Source organism: Carettochelys insculpta, chromosome 31 (genome assembly GCF_033958435.1).
Source record: "Carettochelys insculpta isolate YL-2023 chromosome 31, ASM3395843v1, whole genome shotgun sequence".
Lineage (NCBI taxonomy): Eukaryota > Metazoa > Chordata > Testudines > Carettochelyidae > Carettochelys > Carettochelys insculpta.
In genome coordinates, this window is record NC_134167.1 from 10425728 (window position 1) to 10448179 (window position 22452).

The following is a 22452-nucleotide window of genomic DNA, read 5'->3' on the forward strand; positions in this document are numbered from 1 at the left end:
GTGTCTACACTAGCCCAAAACTTCGAAACAGCCATTTCAAAGTTTACTAATAAAGCGCTGAAATACATATTCAGCGCCTCATTAAAATGCTGGCAGCCGTAGCACTTCAAAATTGACACAGCTCGCCGCCATGCGGCTCGTGCAGACAGGGCTCCTTTTCGAAAGGATCCCACCAACTTCGAAATCCCCTTATTCCTCTGTGCTGTTTGGAATACGGGGATTTCGAAGTTGCCGGGGTCCTTTCGAAAAGGAGCCCCATCTGAGCGAGCTGCACAGCAGGGAGCCGCGTCAATTTCGAAGTGCCACGGCTGCTGGCATTCTAATGAGGTGCTGAATATGTATTTCAGCACTTCATTAGCAAACTTCGAAATGGCCATTTGCATGGCTATTTCGAAGTTTTGAGTTAGTGTAGATGTAGCCTGAGAGCCAGGACTGGAGGCTGTAAAAAAACTTTATGGGACTGCAGGAAACTTGGTCACTCCCAGAATAAGTGGTCATCTGGCTAACTAAAAATCACGCTTGATTATGGAGGTTGCCAGATGAGAGGACTTCCAGATAAGAGAGATTCAGCCTGTACACATGAGGGGTTTCTGTCAGCACACTGTGTTGATCAGGAAATCACACCTCATCTCCCTCTTACTTACAGAGCTATGCCAGAAGAAGTTTACAGTCTAGACCTGGCCTAAGAAGCTTAGCAGGATTAAACATTTATATGAACAAAATCCATAGTTTATTAGATAGGAATATAAATTCTTGGGCTTCAGGGCATAAACCAAACACTAATTGCCTGGAAGAAACATTTCTACACAGGTTATTCTTTAATTGTCCATTATGGGATTTCAGGCACTACTTACTGAAGCGTCTGGAATGCACAAAGGATATTGAACTAGACTGCCCTTGGTCAGACTGAGAATTGGTGTTTCGAGCTTGAAATATTTTAGCATACTTTTTATTTTTATGCGAGATCCCACCAGAACCATTACTTCCAAGTCTAAAAAAAGTCTGAATAAACTGATGTTGTCACTTAACATATTACCAGTTGCTGGATAACCCTCTCCACCAACGTGGTGAAGCTAATGTCATCGCTTTCCCGGTTGTCGTACATGTACTTGACAAGCTTGGCAATAGTTTCTGTGTCGGTCTCGGACTCAAAATCATAACCTTTGCTTTCCTGAAAGTAAATCCAAAAAATGCCACATTATTGTGAGAAATGTTTGTTATTTGTGTTACTGTAATGTCTGGAAGCTCTAGCCACGGACCAGGATTCTACCGCGTTGGGTGCTGTACAGGCTCAGAAGAGAGAGCTGTTCTCTGCCCCAAAGAGCTTACAATCTAAAGCCAGGTCAACACTAGACCTAAAAGGCAACTGTAGATAAAGCAATTCCAGCTACAGCAATTCTGTAGCTGGAATCGACTTACCTACAATCAACTGCACTGGCCTTCCTCACAGAGGACTGTTGACCTCCCTTACTACTAGTGATACTGAGGAGAACAGGGGTTGACCGTCAACCCCTGACAGTTCGAATTTGCGTGTCCCTACTAGGCGCACCAAATTGCACCCTGAAAGATCGATCCTGATCAGGTCTATCTTCCATGTGGGGAAGACATACCTAAGTATAAAACAAGGGGGCAAAGATTGATACCAAGGGTCTCAGTATACCAGCTGCCTGATCATTGTCAAATTTTTTGTAGACATTGTGGCAAAGGGGATTTTAAGAAGCATTTTGGAGGAAGACAGGGAAGCAGTTTTGCAGATATTTTTAGGGAGCTCCTCTTAAGCTTTGCTTGCAAACATAACAAGTGGATGATGGAGGCCAGAATCAAAAGTCAGTCACAGGTGGGAGCTGACATCTGGATAGTGAATGAAAGATGGTAGTTGGCTGTGGACAAGCTGTGAAGGGCCTTGACAATGGAGATAAATAAGTAGCTTAAGTCTGATGAGATAGAGAAAAGGGAAGCAGTTGAGGGATGACATGGGCAAATCAACAGGCTAAAAGAATGATCTTTGCAGCAGCATTCTGAATGTATTTGAGCCGGAAATGTCTGCATTTGTCAAGGATAGGGCCAAGGATGTAGCAAATGAAGATGAAGTCATTAGAGACCTCAAGGGGAGCAGATTCACTGGTGTGCGAAGGGCAGAAACAGAACTGGAGAAGAACTCCAGACAGTTACTGTACACAGCACATTCAATGATCTTAGAGGTGAAATGGAGAGGCAGAGACATGGAAGTAGTGAGAGAGGAAGATGCAAATTAAGGGCGGGTTTTGTAGTTTGTTTTTAAGATGGGGGAGACTAAAGCATGCTTGTATTGTGAGGGGCAAGAGACAAAGAGGGAGTCATTAAAGGAGAAGAGTAAGGCATTAAGATCTGTGGACGAGAGGCGATGGGGATGTTCCTTGTGCATGTAGAAAACAAAGAGTCTTGCAGACCACATAAAACCAGCAACTGCACAGCATATTTCAAGAGCTCACTAAGTAAGGAAAAACAGCTCAGCCAAGAATACTAGGTCCTGCCAGCCAGCCTTGTACATAACAATTATCTCCACAGCAGCCCTCTTCCTTGCACAACCTATCTTATGCTACCATGCACTAGGGTGCTCTGGATATATGAAATGGGGTCCAGAGCAGTGCTGACAATAGCAATGATCAATAGGTTATGAAGTTCTGTGAAGAGAACAGTGAGCTGAAAATGTTATTTCCATTACCCTTCAAAGGCATAAAAACTGGTCCCTTTCATTCCAAAAAAGAGTCGATGCCCAACCCCATAAAAAAAATAGAGTATGATCCCTCCACAACTTGAGGGGAATATCCACCTCTACAATCTCTACTCTCCACCCACAAAACAAATTAACACGTGAACAGCTGTATGAGTGGAATGGATAATTCCATGGTTACCACAGTAGCCATGCGGCCTTTAGCTGTCTCAGAAGACTCTCCAGGTTTGTATGTTAAGATTGCTGGACTCTATCACCCTCCGTGGCTTCCACGTCACAATAGCAAGAAGTATAGGCAGCTGAGGTTCAGCCAGCACTAGGTGCTATTAGAACTTGATCACAGAGCTAGTTTTACTTACCAAAAATTTTCTCAGATCTTTGTAGTTGGTGATAATGCCATTGTGGATAACAATAAATTCTAGAGAATAAAAATGGAAGTATTACTCTACTCTAAAAGATACACATACGTTACATAACAACAACAACATAGGAACCATTTTATTCTATAAAGCTACTTAGCTAATAGTAGAAACGTCAACACAGTGAAGTGCTTCTGTAATATACTGCAATTACTTTGCAGATTGCTTCTCTGTTGGTAAGGCCCATTCTAAGTGGTACACAGTAATACCAATTAAGACTCATGTTATGCCCTTATATCAATAATCTCATTGTGCACTACAAAGACAGAGAAGTAGTAACTTATTTTACAGATGGAGAGCTTAAGGTACCAGAACATTAAATGGCTCTCTCAAAGACCTGTATTAGCGGTAGACCCAGAAGTAAAACCCAGGAGTCCTGATTCCTAGTGCTGTTGCCTATCTGCTGGACTCCAGTTGCCACATCATTGAATAACCTTTTAAGAGCAAATGTTTCCCAAAACACTCAGTAATCTGTCATCTTTTGAGGGTGGGTTATTTAACAGTCAAGGATTTTTTTTTAAATGTATATAATACATCCAGCTGCCACAAGGACATGCTCCATATTAGCAAAAAATCAACTTCCATAACAATTTTTTCTTAATATCGTTACATGCAATACGGAATAGAGATAACTTTACTAATGTAAAAGAAAAGTATCTAGGCCAGCCTTCCACGTGCACCATTATCCTAAATTACAAATACAAGCTAATCATATCAGGTCTTTGTGCTGAGGATGCTAAATCCCAGTCCCCACCCCAATCTGGTTGAATTATTTCAGTTTCAAGCATTTAGAAACACAACGCATTTGAACGAGTAGACAAAACAGTTCCGCAAAGTCTTGTAACCAGAATATTACTGAATATATTGAACATATGTTTGTGACAACTTCTTGTGCAGTGCCCATCTAAATAATAGATAATCAGAGATGATCCTTTTTGAGGCAAGCCAGTATTACGCTCTTAGGTGGTTTGTTTTTTAATTCTACAATACAAACCAGATGGCCAATGCCAAAATTTGTTCCATTTCAAAATCTTCATAAACTGGGTGGTAATGTCTCCAGGAATTCTAAATATCTTGGGCTTGTCTTTTATCCCAATCAATTTTCACTGAACCACCATTTCAAACACTGAAATCACCCAAAATGAGCTTAACATGGATGGAAGACAGTTTTGTATTTAAAACAGAGGATAGGAAACAGAAGACCTGGGTTCTAGTCCCAGTGGCCTGCCTGGTGATCATGGGCAAGTCATTTCACCTCAGCTTCCCTCATTGTAGAACAGGGACAATGATAGTACCCTCCTTTGTAAAGGGCTTTGAGGTCTCGAAATGGGAAAAGCTAAAAACTGTTGTTATATCCAGCTCTGCCACAAGCCACTCGTGCAACACCTCTCTTTTTCTCCATCTGTAAGGAGAACGCCAATGATTACACAGATAATCTGTAATGCATTTGAGATTGTGCTGGTGCATAGATGAAATGACTCATAATAATAATAAAATAAACTGGTGCTGCTCTCATTGAAGCCAATAGCAAAACTCCTATGGACTTCAAAACATACAAGAGGAGGACCACAGCTTGAAACAGAGTAATTATTTACACACCATCCTACAAGCACATGCTGTCAAAGAGGCGTAGGCCACACTTTACCGACGGAATTCTGGTATAAACCCCTAGAACAGTAATGGGCAACCTAGGCTAGTGAGTGGACAGTATGAGTGGCCCTCCATCTCTGTGGGCCATAGGATTGTCATAACAAAGACAGCCCCCCCAGATATGGCAGTTTTGCTAACTAATTGCATTTGCTAAGTAGTTTTGTTAACTAACTGCTTGTGTACCTAGAATGTGCAGGGTGTTCCGACTGAACTGTAGCTATTGACAGGATGCAGAGGGAGTGCACGACTGTACACAATACTGTGAAAACTAACACACCCCTCACTTCACGTACCCCAGCTTTAAGTGCATGTCCCTTTTGTAGTACCAGTAGGAAAAACCTACATAGACCAAAGCCAGCACATTCTAGCATCCCGGTGTGTGGGCTATGGTAAACTAAATATCTTGTAAGCCACACATAAAACCCCATGGGCTGTTGGTTGTCCACTGCTGCCCTAGAAGTACTGAATAAGTCGTCATTTGCAAGACTACATTCATTGCTCAGAATTCCTAACAACCATCATTCTCCCCATTCACACAAATAAATACTAGCCCACGCAATGCAAGGTCTTACCATTATTTTTATCTGAGCGCTGTGGGTGGCTATTGACAGGACTGGGTTCACCATGGGTAGCCCATCGGGTATGTGCGATGCCAAGATGTACATCAAACTCAATGTCCAGGTCCATATCTTGTTGTTCTGCAGATGGAAGTGTAGAAATGTTCCATTATTAGGACCTGACTCGATGCACATTGGAAGCCACATAAGAGATGAGTCAGGCATTCAGAGTATAACAGGCAATGCAGGAACTTACATGCAGATTATATTTTTCCTTGAATATGTCAATCAGAAAATTATGAGCACCACAGAAGCAAAATGTCAGGTATACAGTTATCTGCATCAATTTTTTGTGGCACCTTCTGAATACTAGCTAGGTACATCAAAGCTATCTGTGAGACAGGTGTGGAATATTGCCTAAGCTCTTAGGGCAAAAAGTGTCCCAACCCCTGGGCATTTCCAACAAGTTCACAAAATCATTTTGGTTTTCAAGCAAGAACATCTTTGGCTCAGGAGTTCACTTCTTTCACCTCACTGAGTCCTCAATAAGAAGCCATCTTACAGAATCATTTGTTTATATATACTTTCTCTGGAGAACATTTTCAAGTTGATAATTTCCTCTCCTGTATGCTGAGGAAATATCTATGAAATTTGTCTGTGTTGCTGTTTCATGCTTTATTAACCAATAAGCCAATGGAAACATGATTGTGAACCAATGGGATGGTCTTCGAAAACTAAGACCATAACTCTCAAATGCGCATTTAATGAGCTATTAAGTAGTGCATAGCACTGGTTAGCAAATAATAAAAACTTATTAGATAACCATTGTGTTCTTCTCTACAGGCTGGAAAGAGACAATCAAGCCTTCTTCAGGAAAACATTAGTGAGAACATAATGTAAACTGGTAAAGTAAGAGTTCACATACCAAAATACAGGTCTCATCCCTATAGCAAGGGATTCTATAGTCCAGCACCAGTGTTTCCTTTAACTGCTTCCATCCGTGGATGGAATAAATTTTGTTATGTGCACCACCAGTAGAAACAAATGCTGCCAGCTGGGGCGCTCTGACAATCAGCTGGGCAGCACCTGAATCTCTCCTGGGCCATTGCCCAAGCACTCAGTTTACAGGGAACACTAGCCAATGCCATCTGTGGGCCAGCATCTCAGGGGAGCTCCTGGACTAAAGCACTCATGGGCATAAGCAGGCACCCCACTCAGCAACTCCTCCCCTGCTCTTCCAGAGCTTCCAATGCATCACAAGCTCAGGGAGGGAGGTAAGGGGAGAAAAAAGGATGCTCAGGGTGAGAGGCAGAGTGGCTAAAGAGCCCAGCTGGTGGTGGAAGGGGCTGGGAGCGCAGCCCAGCTGCCATGTGGCTCAGTGTGCTCTACATCCACCCCGTCTCTTTCCCCAAGTGCCCCACACCTTGCCTCCCAGCTCAGTCAATGCTAGCCCCTCTCCTGCCATGGGGGAAAGAGGCAAGGTGGCTGTGGAGCCCCACGGCCAGTAGACAGGAGCACTGCCCTGCATACCTATGAAAATACATTAACAAAATTATTCATTAGCTGATTTAATGCCTTTTTATTCTAAAAAAAGAAAACAGCCTTTAATGAATCATCCAATTTTATTTCTATCTGATGTGTCCAACTACTTGGACCATCATCTCCCATGCTATTAAAACATTAACTCTGCCTGACCAAGCATAATCACCTTACACTATATTAAATCAGAATCCCCAATAGTAACAATTTAGTGCCTGGAAAGCATCAGACAAGTCTTCTCTTTGTAGAACTTCATCCTTTCGTTCAGAGATTACCTTTTCTGTCTCTCAATAGCTTTTGCCTAGACCGTAACAGTTTTAAAAATTGGTTGTACTTGGAGATTATCATTTTATCACAAGTGGAGATCATCATTTTATCACAATCACATTTTATCATAAGTCTTACCATTATTCCAGGTTTGTTTGTTTTTTTAAATTTATTACATATATACAGCGTCCCTTTACAGAAACTAAGCCACTCTGCACTGGATAGGGAAAGATGGAAGGAAACAGAGAGGCATCAGACACCAACGGGTGCTGAGCCCACAGTTATTGATGACGATGATGATGATAACAAGTATAACTTTGTTCAGATATGGGAGCTGAATTCAGGTCAGGCCCACATATTTCATTTGGATCAATGAGGTTTTGCTATAGACTTCAGTTTACATTAGTAACGTAGAAGCATATTAAAAAGCTACCAAATCAGTTTCTCTTAGGTTTCATATATGAGTCCTTTAAGTTAAAGGAACATGCTGTAACTGAAGTTAATACCTGAAAATAAGGATATCAACTAAAAACAGACCACCATAAATAAGGTGCCAGTTTATGCACTGCTTACCCTTACTTTACCCTTCACTGTATGTTGCAGTTTTCTTGCCTGCAGAGACTTGATGAATTTAAAAATTGGACTCTATCCAGGTCATATAAAGAATTTAGAAATAGAAAGCAGACTACCTTACTTGATGCTTTCTCATCAATTTGACAGTTACACTTACAAGTATATTAGTATTTTTTCTTAACCAATTCCTCAGCCCATCTGCTGCACACCTCAAGATAAAACTAAAGAGTTTGCCCTCCAAGAATGCAGATTCAAATGTTAAATGCACTTACATTTTTTGCATTTTTTTTCTTTTTAATTTAAGTCTAAATTCAAAATGTACTAGTGGATGATTTCTTCCTGCTTGCAGGAGAGGAGTGAGTTTATTTTTCAGAATTGAAATAAAATATATCCAATATGGAGATGGATTCTTATTCTTATTAATGTTGCACTATTATTTTCACTATTCTGCTTTATTTGGTTGACAAAACAATGTGCAGTTAATTCCCTGAAATTGATGCATTCATTCTTTCTGAAAGCTGTTTCGCTATTTTGAGAACTTTGCTTTAAATTTTCCAGGCTAAACTGGCCCCACTTCAGCAAACATTTACAAGCAATTGGGTATTGTAGTGAATTAAAGGGGATCAGTCTTGGATGTAAAGTTAAGCATGTGCTTAAGTACCTGGCTGGATTTGGGCCTTTAACTGTACTGATCTGAAATTTCCCACTTAATAAACACACCACCAAGATTAAGTCAATATAATCAGACAAATTTCTGATTTTGAGACAATCTTCTTTAAGGGTTTGTTCGTCATATAAACTCCTGGCCTGAGAAAAAGACATAAAAAATTGTTTACTGACGTTTCCAGTTAGATTTTCTACCATTAAAGGCATTTTTTTCTCCCACGTAAAACATCATAATACATTACTGAGGACAGCGGCACACCCACAGATGGCTAATGGTTTTTCTAGAAACCAGTTTGATGGATCACAGACTTCTTTGTTTAGCTGTTGTGTCCTCCAAACAAGGCAAAGGACAAAATATACAGGATATACTATATCTCAGCGTACAGAATATATTTATCCATATTCATGAGATTGTAGCTAAAAGATACTTAACATGCAAAGAATCACATGATATTTTTAGGAAGGGGAGGAGATAAAGAACTAAAGTGTAGTACATACTGTTAACTTCCTCATCCAGGGCCTTCACTTTCCCCTTCTTTTTGATTAGCTGGATCTTGCCGGCATTAGCCTCCCAGTCTTTGTCATTTCCTCCATCGATTCCCACACCTAATAGTTTCCCACAAAACACAATAAACAAGTGTGAAGCCCCAAACTTTTGTTGCATCATCTAGGTTTTATATTCAAGGAAACAAAGAGCATGACTTCACTACAGGTTCTGATTACTCTATCACTCCAATACTCCGCCAAAATATGAGAAAAGTATGCGGGGCCAATGGGAGAGCATAAGCTGCTGATTTACCATGGTGATGATACTGCAGTAAGCAGATCTAAAAACACTGACTTCAGCTATGTTATTCACATAGCTGAAGTCGTTTAACTTTGGTCATTGACCTGTGGTAGTATAGAAAAGGCCTTCAGAATAAATTTAGAGCATTACTTTTACTTCTTCTCTACTCTGAAATAAATGGAATAATGTTCCTTAGATTAAGTCTGAATAACCCCTTGTTATCTGAAAAGGCACACTCAAATCCTTGAATGGAAGGCATCAAGAATATTTTTGTGTAACTGAAATTACTACTCAGAAAATGTCTTTTACACATTCTGGATGCAACAATGTAGAACGGCGTTCTAATTTCCAGAAAATGGGGGGCAGTAAAAAGCAAAGACTTACTTGTGACCACCTGCCTAACAGGCATACCAGTAAAATGGCAATTCACAATATAAAACAAAAATAATTGTCACTTTCTCAAACAAGCTACCTGCAGAATCATATCCTCTGTACTCCAGTCTCTGAAGCCCTTTGATAAGGGTCTCCAGGATCTCCCGTCTTGTCCTGGGAACATGGTAGTTTAGGTAAGCAAAGATGCCTGTAGAACAAAAAGTTATATTCTAAGAACGGTCCTTTTAACTTCTTGACAAAGCACCAAATAAGAGAACGTTGTGCCCACAGAAATCCTTTTGCCACTGTACAGGCTAATTCTCTCCTTTCCACACTTACCGTAAATTCCTGATTGGCAGGGACACTGTTTACATTTGAGAAACCATGGCTACACCCCCATCCCCACTATCTATTGGGCACTAAAACCAACTGAACACAGTAGTCAGCTAGCAGAGAGAAGATTCGTTGAGACGGAACTTCGACTATGGGACTCAGTACCCTAAAACACAACAACCACCTCTGAACTATTTCAGAACAAAAATTCAGATTCAGGGAAGTATTTAAGCAAACGCTTAATTTAAGCACCTACTTAAACAATGCCCTAAATAGGATTTCCCCCACCACTCACAAACCTTGGACTTATACATAGAACTTATTTCTTCAACACAACTTCTCTTCAAGGAATTTTTTCCACACAAATAGAACCTAATGCACATTCATTCATATACTTGAAAATCCTTTTTTAACAAAAAACAAAAACAAATCAAGCTATTTCCCCTACACCGAAAGGAAGGAGGAAAACTTATTTCTATTTTTAAACACTTGGCAGGTACTCAGATACTACGGTGATGGAAGCAGAAGCTCTACCATGAAAATGCAATTATTTGGATGTTTTCCAGAAATATTCCATTTGATGCTGTGATGAAGCAACACAATGTGACATTTATTTGCATGAAGAACATTTGAATTAGAAAACTAGTCCTTCACCTTGCACTAAAACTTTAGCAAAGGAATAAGTATAAAAGCGAGACAAGATTGCATACGTGAAACATTTTTATTCCCATGCACAGCATCAAAAGAGGTAGCTGTGTTAGTCTGTATCTTCAAAAACAACAAGAAGTCCTGCAGCACCTCATAGACTAACAGATGTTTTGGAGAATAAGCTTTCATGAGCAAAGACCCACTTCATCAGATGCATGGGGAAGGGGAGGATTTAAAGGGGGGAGGGTCTCAGTTAAAGGGAGGACCAGAGATGACAGGTCTAGTCAGTTGGAGTGGAAAATGTGACAGTGATTGAGTTCCCAGCAAGAGACGCCTTAAGGGGTTTTCCAGAAAATGGAGTCTTAGTTATTTCCAAAAATGTAGGTTTTTTAAGATCACTCAAAAACTGGTGCACTCCAAATAACTAATTCACTCTAGTGACGTAGAGTACATTTTTAATCAATGTCCCCATCCTCCTCACCCACACTAAGGTAAGAAGCCTTTCTGCATGGAAGGAGACCTAAAAGACAACAGGTCAACTTAAGGACTTTTCACATAAGCGAGCATTTGCAACATCAAGCCCTAAAAAGGCTCGTATTAGGGACATTATTCTAGATAATTCATACCCCACTAATCCTTTCCTTATGATACTAGGATGCATGAGTAGAGAATGCTAGGTTTACAGATGCACTGAATCTTATCTTACAAAGCCTTGAAATGTCTACCAGGTACTCATTTCACAGACAACCAGATAGGTGGGGCTTGTAAACAACATAGATAATATAGGCTTACACACCGCAGCCCTTCCACCAAGCCTCTCTTCTTTTATGCAGACCTCATTTTGTGGGCTTCACACATGTTTGGGGCTTTCCACCCCCCAGCTGATGGCATGGAAAGGAAGTGTGTCTGCTCATCTGCAGAGCCTTGGTTCCAAACATGGGAGTGAAAATGACTACAGGGAAGGAAGTATCTCTCTCCCCCTTCTACTGCAACATGTCAATCATACCACTGGGGCTCGTATTCCTGCACTTCCACTGGTGTGATATATGCCATCATGTGCCAGCAATGCCTCTCTGCCATGTACACTGGACCGCCTCTCCACAAACCAGACATTAGGAATTTGAATATGCATAAAGCGGGGAGTCACTTGGCAGGACACTCAGTTAATGACTTACTGGTTTGCGTATTACAACTGAGAGATTTTAACACCAGATTACAAAGGGGGACATTTGAATAGCAATTCATTTACAAGTTTGACACTTACCACCCTGGACTCAAATATCTCAATTATTTTATACATTACAAGTACAATTTCCCTACCTTTGATATTCCCAAGGATCCCACTTAACTGAAACTTCGCAGATGGTTTTTCTCCTTGCTACTCCTCTTTCGAGCTCCTCCCTCCTTTTTAATTTTTATATTCAGCTGATTCCTCAGTTGTGCTCCAGAATCTTAGGAAATGGGTCTTTCCTACAAAAGCTCATTACCTATTAAATAATAGTCTTTGAGGAGCTATAGGACTACTTGCTTTGTTTTGTAACAAGCAAAATGCTTATTTCCTCCTCATTCTCTCCGCTGTGGCAAATACTGGACGGAGCGACAGACAGTCCCCTTCCTGCTCCCCTTCTTCCATAATCCCTTCAAGCTATTGAGAAAGAAGCAACAGCTTCCCACTTGCACCTGTCTTCTCTGTGGCTAATCCAATCTTTTCTACGCTTGGTGAGGTATACCCAGTGCACTTAGCAACACTCCAATTTGTTCTGTAGCTAAAAGAAAACTTACATCTGTAAGGCTGTCACTCTGGCACTTGTCTAGAGGTGCTAAAAATTCACTAATGTTTTTAAAAATAACAAACAGCTCACTCATGAGGTTAAAAGAAATTTGGATCCAAGCTAAAAATGTCCAAAAAACAAAAAAAAAAAAACCAAAGGATGAGAGATGAGAAGCAGTATGGCTCTTGACATCAGAAAATGTAGAGTTAACAAATCACAAGAGTCAGATACAAAAAAAACCCGCTGTGATTAGGACTAATACTACAAAAATCAGGAAACTGAAGAGCTATTCCAAAAGGAAGCACCTACGAAGACAAAGAGATTCAGTTCCAATTGTCTTCAGCCTCGTTCTTCACAGAAGAACTCATCCCACTTGGGAGGAAAATGGAGACTATGACGACAAACTAAAATTCCTAAAACTAACCAAGTATCAGAGGGGTAGCCGTGTTAGTCTGGATCTGTAGAGCAACGAAGGGTCCTGTGGCACCTTACAGACTAACAGAAAAGTTTAGAGCATGAGCTTTCGTGAGTTAACTCACTTCTTCAGATGCTGGTCCAGCATCTGAAGAAGTGAGTTAACTCACGAAAGCTCATGCTCTAAACTTTTCTGTTAGTCTATAAGGTGCCACAGGACCCTTCGTTGCTAAAACTAACCAATGACCAAGGAAGAGGATACCTAGGAGAAGCTGATTTTAAAAGCCTTCTGTGAGGGTAAAACAGAATGGTATGTAATACCAATGAAACAGCAGTACAGTATGTCTACTCACTTTAAAATGATGATAGGACCAGGTAAAAGTGACTGAAGAACACATTTTCTGACCTAGTAACAGAGAGGTAGCCATGTTAGTATGTGCTCCAACAAAACAAAGCAGCAGAAATGTAGCACTTTAAAGACTGATGTGTCTACATTAGGAACTAACTTTGAAGTTAGGCACTACTTCGAAGTAGCCAGAAGAAAGTCCACACACATTTTCACTTACTTCGAAATTAAGTTAACTTTGAAGTAGGGAGCCCAACTTCAAAGTCCTTACGCCATTCCTGGGACTGGCGTAGTGCCCTAGTTCGAAGTTTATGTGTAGACACTCAACTTCAAAGTTGCTTACTTCCAAGTTATTTCTGTAGTGTAGACACAGCCAAAATGATTTATTCGGTGATGAGCTTTTGTGGGACAGACCCACTCCATGAGATCCATCTGATGAAGTGGGTCTGTCCCACAAAAGCTTATCACCCAATAAATTGTTTTGTTAGTCTTCTAAAGTGCTACATTTCTGCTGCTTTCCCTACCTAGGTTACTAGCAAACCTATAGGTTAAATTATTATTCTAAAAATCCTTTCACTGTGTACGCTGCTTACCTGTGCCGAATGCAACAAACTATTGATTTTACTTTTGTTTGGAATAAACTTCTAGTCTTTTGCTTCCTGGTTTTAATACACTAGCAAAGAGAACCCAGGTTTCCCAGCACCACAAGGGAAACATCCAACCAAATGATGTGGGCAGGGAGGGAGAAGAGAGTGGGGAGAGGACAGGCTTGCAGCGTGGTTGCCGAGGGCCACGCGACTACAGGGACTTCCCTCCAGATAGCCAACTACAGAGATAAAATAACCTGTCTACTCTATTGCAATCTGAGATGCTTGCGTATGCATCCCAAGATTACAACTGCTACTTCGGGCACCACAAGGCGCTGGGGGCTCATGATCAGCTGATTATTCACCATCCCCCACCTAAAAAAAAAAAAAACCACACACACACACACACTTCTTTTCACTGGCAGGACTCTCAGAATTACCAATATTTGAAATTTCAGAATTTCCCAAGGAAAGGGAGTTCTAGGCTCTCTTCTGCAACTGACAGCAGGGGCATGGGTCACCAAGCTGGAGGTGTAGCTCATACGTAAGAATGCCACTCTGGGAACACCCTTTTTAAACACACATTCTGGAGTGAACCAGAAAGGCCAAAGACTAAGTAAGACAGGAGGAAGTCCCTGTTGCTGACTCAAAGCACGTCTTCAAACCTGGCTACACTGAAACACTAGGAGAAATAAATATCATAGTGACCCAGAAAGTTGTGTAGGTTTCCATACATTTACGTACTCTTTTTAAATATATTTGTGTATAATTAAAGGTCCTAATTTGTGCTAATTTAAGTCACAGAAGATTTGAGGGGCTCAGGAGATAAGCAGAAGGGTCCAACTCTTCAATTATGGGCATGAGCCCAAGGCTACCCAGACTAGGAAAATCGTTAATGTGTTCTAAAACACCATTAACACAACTCAGATTTAAACAGGACTGTGAGGAGTGAAGGAAGGCATGCCCAGCTTCCCAGTTCTCAAAGAGCCCCTAGGCCCAGCTAGCCCCACCTCACTTCACCTACCCCCAGAGCCAGGCCTGGAGGGATGAGAAAAACAAGGAGCCTGGCTCAGTCTGGAGCTAACTAGCAGGGATGCTGGAGGAGATTCAGAAGATGAACCACAGTCTGCCTGCTCAGCAACCACAGGAGCATATAAGCTCCCAGACAACCCCTCTGGGAGCAGGAGGAAACTCACCGAAAGATCCCAAACTAAGGGGAATCAAGACTACTAAAGCCACATCCTGAAAGTTAAGGACCAGCTAAGGAGTGGCCCAGAGTTCCTGGGCCTTGAGCACAGGGGTCTAGCACCCACCTGCTTCTGCCCACCTACTCTGTGATCTAGCCACTAGGCTATCCAGCCACCAGGAACCTGACCACAAGGAGTTTACATCTAGTGTAAACACAGCAAGGTGCAGTTAAGAGCAGATTAGCAGCATCCCGGCCTTTGGTCTTTCCATCAGTCTCTCCAAGACAAAGATCTTTTTCCAACCAACATCTCATTCCAATGTTCAGTGCCAGCTGCCTTCATTCGGGACACAGATGAGAAACGTGGATCAGCTCAAGTCTTTGGGCAGCACTGTCTACTCCAGAATCAGTAAAGCCAGCCAAGCCCTTGGCTGACATAGAACAAAAGCCCTTAACCAATACGTCGGTCTCTCCACCAAACAGAAAATCTACAGTGCAGTGGTGCTAACATCTCTCCTGTATAGATCTCAGACACGGACTCTTCTACTGACTGCCCATTAACCAGCGCTCCACTCATTAATGAACGTTTGTTGGCAGGACAGACTGATCAACATTAAGGTCCCTGAGAGAGTAAATGCAACCAGCATCAAGGAAATACAACTGAGATTGCAGCTTAGGTGGACTGGACACAGACCTGCATCAAACACCATGGATAGGGACTTCCCAAGTCCTTTACGAGGCCAACATGGGCATAATGGTTCAGACTTCAGAATCATATGCTTAGCTACAGATGAGAATTGTGACACTATCAACCATTAGCAATGGATTGCTGAAAACACAGTAGGCTGCACATCTTTTTTAAACACACCTTATCCTACCTGTGCTATGTCCAAAGTCACATTTAGACAGGTTTTGAAACAACCTTTTCTACAACTGTAGGCAAGTGGTGCTGTCAACTATCAACTTCCACTCAACTCATTTAATGCTCAACATACTGCAAGATTAACCCTATTTTTAGGGCCCTGAGCGGATACAAAATTGATATCTGCATCCCCAAAAATGAGCCAGAAATATCCGCATTCACATCTGCCTGCAGGTATATAGCAGATAAGGTGGATTTGCAAGGTTCTCCCTATCTCAGTACCGGGTCCTAGTACTCTAGTATTGAAACAGAGAAAGCCGTTACTGGAGTATGCCACCAAATTCACACGGCAACATTTCTGACAGCTTTGAGTAGACAAGCCTTTCTTTCAGTACACACAGTCACTGCAGACTTTATTAGTAGCAAGGCGGTGTTGGCAAGGGTATCATATAAATAGACTTCTTTTGAGATTACTAGCCTACTCAGATAGAAACAAAAAGGAATATCACAGGGGAGTTAATCATTGCGTTTAATTAAGAACAACAAATTATGTTCTCTGAAACCCAGTTTTTTTCCTCTTCTTATACACATTCAAAAAGGACACTGCCAAGAATACTGGGATAAAAAAAAATCCATTAACGTCACAGCATGCCTTATGGTAACATCTTCCAAGAATTTCCAACAGATCCTTGAAGGTACATTGAACACGTAACCACATGATTTCATAAGCACTAACAAGTATGTGAGTTCATCATCATAAAGCAATAAAAAACATTTCAGCCTAATGAATTTACGCATTATTCCTCTTCAAACAACTAACTATGATAGTACTCAAATGAACGAACGAACCAACAAACAGTCCTCTAGCACCTTAAAGAATGAAAATTTTATTTATTTGGTAAGGAGCTTTTGTCAGTAAGATCCACTTCATCAGATTAAGTTTTCAAGAAAAACATTAGGAAACAGAAGAATTTCTGGCTAGGATCATTATCAAGGTAAATCATTTAAGGGTCTAGAAATTTTGATACTCAGACTAGATTTCCAGGCTAATTAAGTAAATCCACATTTGTTCTGAAACAAGCACAAGCACGAAGCTGGGTATGAGGAAGTTGAAGGAAGTCATGTATTGCACGGCTATTAACAGAGAACTCCTCATCTAGTACTGACTAACAGTTGGGGTGGGTGGGCAAGGAGTCACTCAGGCTGAAGGGGGCTATGGGAGTCACTCTCCAGGGCTGCATGGGGTTAGAGGGGGCCAGTGGCATCACATTCAGGGGCTAGGAGTCACTCGGGGCTGAAGCGGGCTAAGGGTGTCCCACTCAGGGGTTAAGAGACACTAATGGGCTGGAGGGAACTAAGAGGCACACTGACCCCAGTGACTGAAAGCCGGCTGGGGCACTGTGTCCCAGCCAGCAGCACTGTCTGCAGGGACCCCATCTCCTGCAGAGGCTGAAAGTCAGGGAGCTGATGAGCCCTCCACCTTACCAGAGCTGGGTCCTGCTCCTCAGATTTGCATTTCTCTGCTCTGTGGCTGAAAGGACAGGCTTAACTGCCTGAGGGCTGTTAATCCAATTAAAAAGTTGAGAACCACTTAAGGAGTGTCAATGGCTTCTTAATTGTCACCTGTGGAGCTGCCCAGCCCTGCCAGAGAGTGTTTTGAAATGTCATCACCATCCACAGGTTGGGAAACCCTGATCTGTATGGTACACCAGGCAACTGGACTTGTTTTTGAAGATACAGACTAACTCAGCTACCCCTCTGATACAGACTGTTATTATGGCTGTAGCCTATGAATGGGATGGTTTGCTTTCTTTAATACCATCAGCTTTTCAAAATACCTAAGGAAGAGGAAAAACTACTTGTGCATCAGATGGCTTCTTTACTATAAAAAGCGAGATTTTTCCAAATCAGATGATATGACTATCCCATCAAATCTTGCATCCCACCTTGTGTAGTTGCCATTACCCGATGCCTCAGAAAAAAGCATCAAACTAGCTGTGTGGAGGTATTAATGGAATGAAAAATAAAGAGACTCCTGATTCTTCCAGCAGCCACCATAAAACCTGAAATATGAGTTTTTGTCAGGCAGATTGCTTCCTGAATAACAGTAAACAACATTAGACCTAACATTATCCACACTTTAAAAAAATCCATCTATACAGGATGTGATTGGTTCGGTTTAATTATTTACAGTGTAATAGGCCTGATCACCTTGCAAAACCTGTTCTCAAACTATTTCTGAACAGTTTAAGTGCATTCACACCACAGGCTGATTTAATCAATGCAGATTACAACCAGCAAACTGACTTGGCCTATGAACCCTGCATTATGAAAGATTTACAAAATCAATCATGAAATTTTACCAACCCAAGCACCAAAATCTACTCACCTGGCTCTTGTCGTGGTTATCGTGACAAGCAAGTATAGTATTTTATTCTTAACTAAAAATTTACCTGCCCGATGTTGAATAGTGTAGAATAGCATTACAAAGGCTGGATCATTTGTTATGGGTGAAGCAAAACAGGTTTAAATTTCCTCATACTTGCCTTAAGGTATCTGAATTAAAGTCCTAAGTACTTCTGCATCACATGTTATGAAGGAGACACATCCAGCATGATTTGCTTCATTAACTGGTCCTACTAATGACAGGCAAATTCCTTTTGCATCTTTTTTCCCTGCTATATATACTGTGGATTCTGTAATTTCCACCTGTCTGATGAAGTGGGTTTGACCCATAACAGCTCATGACCTAATAAATGTGTTAGTCTCTGAGGAGCCACAGGACTGCTTGTTTTTGAAGTTACAGACTAACACAGCTACCCCTCTGAAACTGATATTTGAGGACCACTATTCTCAACAGAGCTGAGCTGAAGTAAATGCAAATTTAACAGCCAATGTTATGTTCTATTTAGGTTATTATTTCCATTGTCCTAGTATAAGAGTACCCCCGAAATCATGGTTTCCCAACTTGGGGGGCATGCTCACTTGGGGTATGTGAAGAAATTCCAGGGGGGGCATGAGGCAAGCGAGCCCACCACACAGTCATTCCCCCCACCTGAAGAAAAAGCTGGCCCTTGCTTCTGGCTCTCAGCCCCTGCCATTTCCTATGGGTGACCTGGTGCAGATGCTATAAAAATCAGGCAGCCATTGAAGGCCCATGTGAAGCTAGCTGCCTCCTGCAAAGGTAAGTGAGGGTGGGATGGTATGGGGGAAGAGGAGGAGGAGGATGGGGTTAGATGAGGGGCTGGCAGTGCCTGGCTTTGGGGGCAGGGAGGAGTGGGGCTCAGGCAGGCGGCTCACAGGCCGCTGGGGTGGCTGGTCACTTGTAAAAAAGAGGTAGGGGGCATGAGGGATTCTCAAAAATCAAAAGGAGGGCATGATGCCAAAAATTTTGAGAACCACCGCCCTACATCATTCAGTAAATTAAACTAGACAGAGAAGTCACAAACAAGATATTAAATGTGCAGCATGTAACAAGACAGCTTGTAGCTGACCGTAATTTTGACAATCAATGGTCCTGTAGAATGTCACAGTTGTTACTATGTGAAATAACAGGACCACTCAGAACTAGAATTGGTAGAACTACAGGACGTCACTTTCACTCAGGAGCTATACAAGGTTTATGGCCCAGGGGGCAACAGCCACAAGGACTATTCTGAAGCTGGGAATCTCTGGAATCCAAGCTCCCAGGCCATCCTGCCTATTCAGGCAGCCAACTCACAAGCAGGTAGCTTGGGAAGCCAAGTGGTCCAAGGGTTTGTTCCAGATCTAAAGACATTAAAAACCTATTCCAAGATCTCCAGGTTCCCAGCTCAGTGGCAATGAGATTGAAAGCTCTGAATCCCTTCCTGGCCCGCTTCCCTCAAGATTTCCAAGGCTGTAAAACCAGAGGCAAAGTACTTCCAAGGGATTCAAAATGTCTAAATCTAAATCTAGATCTTCTGACAGCCCCATCGCAAGTGGGGTCTTCCAGGACACCCAACATTTCTGATTCAATTACACTTCCCACCAGCTGTACTCAGAACAGCATGATGAGCGCAGAAATAGAACTCAGACTCTCTGACAGGAAAAGCTAAGGGCTGTTAGGATAGGACCAATAACATCCAGGTAAACAGTTAAGATTCTATCCACAGAGGACAGTTGTCTACAAAATACACACTACTTAATTATACAGTAACCTCTTGAGATATGCACAACCTCAGGTTAACGCAACTGCTGCCCCCTCACAGAAGCGGGAAACCACTCCTGTCAGGGGCAGCAGCCTGACTCTTGGCTGCCACCCCTTATAGCAGCGGTTTCCTACTCCCCAGAGTGGGAAGGAGCTGCCTGATTCTGGTCTCTCTGTTGCTTGCAGAACCTGGGAAACTGACCAGTTCATGGTTGGTCAGTTTCCCAGGGCCCCCAAAGCAGAGGCTCCCCTTCCCTTGCAGAGCCAGGAAACTGAGGTGGGCAACATCCACCATCAGTTTCCTGGCTCCAAAGAGTGGAGGGGAGCCAGGCTGCTGCCTGGTTCCCAGCTCCCTGCTGCTTGAGGGATCCAGGAAACTGACCAGCACATGGCTGCCCAGGTCAAATTCCTGGCTCTGCAAAGGGAGGGGAGCCAGGTGGGCTGGTCAGTTTCCTGGCTCTTGCAAGCCCAGGGAAGCTGGGAACCAGGCTGCAGCCTGTTTCTTGTTTCCCCTGGACTTGTGTGAAAACTGAAGTTACACAGGGGTTGCAGGAACGTAACCCCCGTGTAACTGGAGGGTTTACTGTACAGCACCTTCAAATAATTTAGCCCACTCCACATACTAAATTTTTCTACTTTTATGCAGTCCTTGAAGCAAAAAAATCTCCTTCACCCGCAATTTTCTCTCTAACTTTTTCCATTCATGTGCAGCATAAATTTTGTTGTGTGTATTGAGGCATGTGTGAATGTGCACTGCCAGCAGAAACACATGCTGCCGTGTCTGGGCACTCTACTAATCTGATAGGCAGCATCTAAATCTTTCCCAGGGTAGTCACCCAAGCACTCAGCTTACAGGAAACACTGCTCAATTTTAATTCTGGCAACCATGATAATCTAAAATTTAACTGGCTTTTTTTGGTATTCAACATTTTAAAATAGTTGATAGCTTTCTCATAGAAGGTCAATTTGTCCAATTGCCTCCAAATGTTTACTTCAACATTTGTAGAGAGGGAGGGAGTTCCATTTTATATCATAGCCCTCCACACAAATAACCTGAACTAATCACTATTTTGTACCCTGTTTTCATTTCTTTGGACACGAAACCTCACTGCTTCAGCTGGCTACCTGAAACAAGATGCAGAGACACTGGTACAGCTAAAGCTCTGACACCTCTAACATTACTGAACAAAGCAGTCTAGATGAGGCTTGGTCCCGCCATGAATACAGGGGACTGGACTTGATGACCTCTCAAGGTTCCTTCCATTTCTATGATTCCAACATCCAGGAACAGTTTTGCTTGTAAGGAAACGGGGAAAAGATCTATGCAGGTATCATATGCTCAACATTGAGCCACAGAATCTTCAATGTCACCAGCTTTAAAAACAGGTATAGCAGAATACTGCACATTTCAAAAGCTCAATTTTCCCAGAAGAGAAACTCCCACTGCACCAAAACTAGCACTATACTTGCAACAAACCATTTATAGGAATAACTATTCTACTCTAAGCTTTGTTCCACTTTCCTCTTTGAGATGAATTAGCATAAGGTGGGATGGAACACGCATTACTGGCTGCCACCCTTCTTACTCCTTATAGTCTACAGAGCAACCTTTGTGATAACACATTATGAAAAACTCAAACCCCTCTGTTCACTAAGAGGGTGAAGAAATTGTGAGGGCATGCAAAGCAGATGCAAAATATATAAAAACTAATTTAGGGAAATAACTGGATTTATTTTAACAACAAAAAAAAAAAACAAGGAAAAATTAAATTGCGGAAACCAGGAAGGAAAAAAATACTGTAGAGAGATAACGTTCAAGTACAAGTCATTTCCCATAACCCCCACCCGTTATCCCTCATTTACTATGGAACTATCAAAACCCACCTGTAGCTGACCCTTAGTGACAGCCTGCACTGTCTGCTTGTTATATTGGTAAGCAAAGATCTCCAAGCTTTGTCCCATGCTAGCCGATTGGCTTGGGAGGCACTGTCCATAAACTTCTGCAGAGCTAGCTTGTCATCCACTGTCAAATACCTCCTCAAAATTTTCCTTGGTCATGATACCTAACCACCACCCCCACACCCGAGAACGGTTAGCAAGCTGTTGTGCTGATATTATTGCTGATGAGCAGTGTTGTCACATTGTTGACTTTTGTTCCCTATCTGTCGTTTTGAACTGTATGTGTACAGCACCTAGCACAATAGGGTCTTAGTCTGTATCTGTGGCTTTTGGACGCTATGATTCCCTCTGGGGCACCTGGCATTGGACACAATTGGAAGATAGGATAGTGGGCCAGATAGACCTTTAGTCTGACCCAGTCTGGCCATTCCTTTGTTCCCTTCAGGCACTTAGGCCATGTCTACATTACCCCAAAGACTGACCTGTTTAGGGTCAATCTTGCAGGGCTTGATTTCATGTGCCTGGTAGGTCAATTTTGCTTGTCCCTATCAGGGGTCAGCAGCCAACCCCTGTACTCCTTGCAACAACAAGGCATAAGAGAGGTCATTGGGAAAAACTCTCCTGTCAACCTTCCCCAGTGAGGATGGCCAGATAAGTAAATTCTAGCTACATCATTGCTGTAGCTAGAATTGCA

At 42.1% G+C, this 22452-nt stretch overlaps 1 protein-coding gene across 2 annotated transcripts in view; it reads right to left on the minus strand.

Moving 5' to 3' along the window:
* The window catches only part of GFPT1 (glutamine--fructose-6-phosphate transaminase 1), a 51849-nt gene that overhangs the window by 25020 nt on the left and 4377 nt on the right, over positions 1–22452 (minus strand). For both annotated transcript variants that reach the window (XM_074981614.1, XM_074981615.1), the window contains exons 2-6: positions 9644–9751; positions 8883–8990; positions 5355–5480; positions 3073–3131; positions 1037–1171 (exon numbers count right to left, since the gene is read on the minus strand). In XM_074981614.1, the coding sequence (XP_074837715.1) occupies positions 1037–1171; positions 3073–3131; positions 5355–5480; positions 8883–8990; positions 9644–9751 (536 nt within the window). The remainder of the gene's footprint in view (positions 1–1036; positions 1172–3072; positions 3132–5354; positions 5481–8882; positions 8991–9643; positions 9752–22452) is intronic.